The sequence below is a fragment of the Pelobates fuscus genome, chromosome 3 (assembly GCF_036172605.1).
Source record: "Pelobates fuscus isolate aPelFus1 chromosome 3, aPelFus1.pri, whole genome shotgun sequence".
NCBI classification, from domain to species: Eukaryota; Metazoa; Chordata; class Amphibia; order Anura; family Pelobatidae; genus Pelobates; species Pelobates fuscus.
The window spans coordinates 26,976,446-26,981,729 of NC_086319.1; the positions used below are offsets into that span (position 1 = coordinate 26,976,446).

General features: G+C 39.2%; 1 protein-coding gene across 1 annotated transcript; it reads left to right on the plus strand.

Moving 5' to 3' along the window:
- The first annotated feature begins 1,505 nt into the window (after positions 1 to 1,505).
- FEZF1 (FEZ family zinc finger 1) lies at positions 1,506 to 4,899 on the plus strand. The gene is made up of 4 exons (XM_063445087.1): positions 1,506 to 2,600; positions 2,695 to 2,829; positions 3,597 to 3,729; positions 4,275 to 4,899. The coding sequence occupies exons 1-4, from the start codon at positions 1,812 to 1,814 to the stop codon at positions 4,592 to 4,594; spliced, it is 1,377 nt and encodes a 458-aa protein (XP_063301157.1). The 5' UTR covers positions 1,506 to 1,811; the 3' UTR covers positions 4,595 to 4,899.
- Positions 4,900 to 5,284: the final 385 nt, after the last annotated feature.

A 5,284-nucleotide genomic window follows, 5' to 3' on the forward strand; every position in this document is an offset into this window, starting at 1 on the left:
TAATGGAAACAATTCTCTAAGACTATTTAAGGATAAAATAATCTTAGATCACAGACAATCATTTTCTTAGATAAGTTAGATAAAGAGCGATGTTGTTATGGTGGAGTCTGTAAATGTGCTGGGAAATTGGTGTACACTACAGTGTATGTAACAAATAAGTGCACAAATGCCCAGGAAATACCATGACTGCGCACAGATACCCATTAGATGTCTCAGAATATTGTTGAACAATTAATGCCAAATGAATAGTATATTCGCCCAAGGATTACTGCTAAGTGTGTGCAACTAATGCTCAATGCACACATGGCCAATACATTTGCCTTATGACTGTTGTACAAATGCCCAGCGTATAATTACTGCACGTATGCTTGCTGGGTGTGATCAACAATTATTGCATAAAATGCCCAACAAATGTGTCTTCTGGTTTGAGTTAAATACTCAGTAAATTTACTAAAAGATTTGTGTGAGTGCTTTTACAGATTTATGTGCAAAATTTCAGTAAATGTTCCATTGGTCAGTAATCATTGTGCTAAAAAATGTGTGCAACAAAATGTCCAGTAAGGAGAATGATGTTTAGAACATGCAGTGTTAGTGGGGAATTCTGTAGCTGAGTTGGAGAGCTGGGGTCTGGGTAGGGGGCTATGAGATGGGCTAGCAGGCAGCTCTCCCTGATTCTCTCGATACATCAGACTTTAACAAAGAGCTTTTTTTTTGTGGTTTCCACAGAGAGAGATCTATGAGCTCCTGGTTTTCAATGAAACTTTGCTGCCATTGAGTGACAAAGCGTTAAACAAGAGGCAGCTGCATTGTCTGACACAGGGCTGCACTCTGCTCACTTAATTGGGGCTGGCAAACCCAGCCACTAAAATCCTGCAATTATTCAATCAATGGACACAAAATTACTGTGGGAGAGACATCTCCACTTTAAAAATGTACTAATATTATTAATATCCAATGATCCCTGGAGAAGTAAAGTGGAGAAGTGACACACAGATCAGCATATTGTGTGTGTGTGTGTGTGTGTGTGTGTTTGTGTGTGTGTGTGTGTGTGTGTCATTATTTTTAATCATTGTTGAATTATAATCACCCTTAGATGATGTGGGCAATAGGATTAAAACAATAAAACGAACTAAAAATAATTATAGTTAAACATGCACACAGGAAATAAACACTTGTATGGAGGTTCGTTTGGTAAATACAGAGTAAAGCTTGACTTCAAATAAGCAGCATCTCCCTCATTTAGCCCTGTGCTAAGGGTTCTAAATGATGTCATGAAAAAAGACCCCCCCAAAAAATATCAGCCAATTGATCTGAGAACAGTGCTGGTCCATGACTGGGTATGAAACAGATTGAGTTTACAGAATAAGCCTCCTCCCTCTCTGAATAGGGGGGAGGGAAGGGGGGCACCCTTAATCGCCAATAAAAGTACTGCTTTACTGAAAGAAGAGGAAAAAAAACTACTTTTTTTTTTTCCTGTGGACTGTTGGAAACGAATTGAGCAATTAACTAGTTTACCTTCTCCTCTTGGAAAATAACGATTGGCGAGGTTTTTGCTGCGCTATTGACACAACACTTCCCATTGAGGAGCCATGGCAGCAATAAGTGATTGCCCTGGTGTCACTTGTGCTTGGCAATAAATTGGCATCTGTCCACTGGACTGTTAATCATGGTTCTGTACAGCACCAAATAATGATTATGAAGAAGATTATGACTTTTCAACTCCTTACAAATCAGTGACAAGAGGCGGATTAAGAAAAGGTGGTGTCTTGTAAGGAAGACACTTCATTCTCCGGCCAAGAACAATCAAAGACATGGACAATAGTCTACTACACAGAACAACCAAAACAGCCAGAGAACAGCTTCCCAGCAGAGCCAACATGATCAGCAGTACCAAGCCTCTTGCCTTTTCCATAGAAAGGATAATGTCCAGGACTCCAGAACCTAAAGCTCTCTCTGTGCCAAGTTTGTTGCAGGGTTGTCAGCCAAAAGGTGACCACAGGCAAGCCCTTCACATCAATTCTTCATCCATCCCCTGCATGATTCCCTTTGTGCCAGTTGCCTATGACCACTGTCCCAAAATTGGACTCACCAGCTCTGAGCTGAGGAAGACCCAACTTGAATCGTCCACCGCTTTTAGCTGCAACGAACTTCTGAATTGTGCTCTGGCTTTCAAAGGAGATCTTGCCAGAGACGCCTTACCTGTCCAACAATACAAGCTGGTGAGACCACGAGTGGTGAACCATTCATCGTTCCATGCCATGGGGGCAGCTTTGTGTTATTTTAACCGAGCAGATGGACCATGCCACCCTTCAGCTAGCATCAACATCCACCCAGTTGCCTCTTATTTTCTGGGCTCCCCACTGCACCAACCTCAAAAGACCTACCTGGCAGAGAGGAACAAGCTGGTTGTGCCATCTGTGGAGAAGTATTCTTCAGGGATGACTTTCAAAGACCTTTCACAAGCCCAGTTTCAGCACTATATGAAAGAAAGCGCCCAGGCACTATCAGATAAGATTGCCTTCAAAAACTCAGCCAAATTCAGCAGCAATGCTTCCCCCAACAGCAAACCCAAAGTCTTCACCTGTGAAGTGTGTGGCAAGGTAAGTCATCAAAAGAATGTCCCACTGCCGCCCTAGCTGTGTCCCTTCATTGCAGCATTGCCATAGTAAATATGTATCTCTCTTCTTTGTCAAGGTGTTTAATGCACATTACAATCTGACCAGACACATGCCAGTCCACACGGGGGCCAGACCGTTTGTATGCAAGATTTGTGGCAAAGGATTCAGACAAGCAAGCACCCTATGTAGGCATAAAATCATCCACACACAGGTACAAACAGACAATGTGTCAATGCAAACTGTAACTGTATATTGATTGATGTATATTATACTCTGTGTATAGCTAGGGCAGATATAGTATGATAAATATTTAGATTTAGAAATATGCAGATAGATATTATATGGATAGTATAGATAATAATAATAATAATAATAATAATAATAATAATAATAATAAATGAACATATAAACTACAAATAGATAAATAGAAGTCATATAATGCACAGGTCTGTTTACTCAAATTAGAATAGGGGAAGTAACAATTCATTTAACATTTAAGGCTAAAGTAACCGAAATGGAAGCAAAGCTGACTCCAGTTGGGATACTTTGGACTTCAATTTTAAATTCATTTTCTATTCCCGACAATTCTCACGTTAATGAATAGCCCTGTTATATATCGTATATAATATAGTTATGTGTATATATAAATATTGGAGAGAGAGAGAGAGAGAGAGAGAGAGAGAATACCTTTTATTACATATATTAGACTTTAAAAGGATTGCATTCAACAAACGGGATTTGATAAAATAAAAGGTAAATTAAGCATTAACCCATGTTCTATATATTTTCTATAATTTTTTTCCCATAGTTATAAATTGTCACACATGGCTGAGAAGTTTTAGAAAGAGTTTTGTAATAAGATAACTGTTATCACACAATGCGATATATTATTATTAGTAGTAGTATAATAATAATACTAATAATAATAGTATATATTATATATATCATTCCTAAACCTGTACTCTTTATTTTTACCAGGAAAAGCCCCATAAATGCAATCAGTGCGGCAAAGCCTTCAACAGGAGTTCCACCCTGAACACCCACACCCGAATCCACGCGGGATACAAGCCCTTTGTGTGTGAATTCTGCGGGAAGGGTTTCCATCAGAAAGGTAAATGTACCCCCATTCCATTAGAACCCTCGTTTAGGATCATCATTTAGAATCATCATTTAGAATAATCATTTATATCAATCATGTAGAACCCTCATTTAGAATCATCATTTAGAGCAGGCATAGGCAACCTTCGGCACTGCAGATGTTTTGGACTACACCTCCCATGATGCTTTGCCAGCATTATGGGTGTAAAAGCATTAAGGGGGATGTAGTCCACAACATCTGGAGTGCTGAAGGTTGCCTACCCCTGATTTAGAATCATCATTTAGAATCCTCATCTAGAACCCTCATGTAGAACTCTCATTTAGAATCATCCTTTAGAATTGATTGGCTACATATTTTTTTTATGATGTACAGTGTGTCTTTACAAATATTCTGCATTGCTTAGTGTGCTATTAAAATTTACCTTTAGATCCACAGAGGGGAACTGAGAGGGTAGAGACCCCAGACTGTGAAATTGCAGTGTAGATATTGCTAGATAAGTGGGGCATTTTAGGTTGAAATGATCACTTGTGCCTGATGACATCCTTTTCTTGTTCCAGGTAATTACAAGAACCACAAACTCACTCACAGCGGGGAGAAGCAGTTCAAGTGCAATATATGTAACAAGGCTTTTCACCAAGTCTACAATCTGACCTTCCATATGCACACCCACAATGACAAGAAGCCCTTCACCTGCCCCACCTGTGGCAAAGGATTCTGCAGGAACTTTGACCTGAAGAAACATGTGCGCAAGTTGCATGACAGCAATACAGGAGGTCCACCTGGGTCTAGTCCTGCTGCGCAGGATGAACTGCTTCTACAGACCAGGAGCCAACCCAAGAGGAACCAGAGTCCAGAACTTCAAGAAGGCACCTATTGATGGCCTTCCTGGGGCCACATAATGGACTTTTCTTATGTACCTTAAGGTGCAAATTTCCAGAATCCAAGCAGGGTTAAATCAGACTTGGTCTGCTGGACAACCAGATGGAGATGTTGGTCGGGGCTGGAGAGGAAGACCTCGAGTTGGAGGTCTTTCTGTTGGGTGCTATGGATTGGGAAGTCACAAGTGCTTTCTCTGTCCCTCTACTCGGAACTCGTGCTCTTCTGAGGTTTTGCATGCACCTATAAAATATTGTGAGAGTATTATGCTCTACTTGTTCATTGACCGTTTGCTTTTGAAATTTTATTTTTTTGGTGTTTTTTTATTTTATTTTTCAATTTTATTTTTCATTTTTTTTGTTTGTTAAGTTCTTATCTAGCTGCCATCACAGCTTTACAGAGGTGAAAAAGATTGATGCTGTATATCTGACGTATTTATTAGGGTATGTATTATCCTTATTTAATGCTGCACCACTTTAATAATTATATTTAATGTAAATATATAAATCAGAGTATATTTCCTTTTGTGTTTTGTCCATGGATGTCACATATGTTGATTTTTATTTTCCTTGTTATTTTTTTCTTGAGGGTCCAGAACATATCCTATATTGACAGAGCCTTCTAAGAAATCTGTATGATTTGGAGTTTTATTCTTGCACGTTAAAAAAAATAATAATAAATGGATTGATTA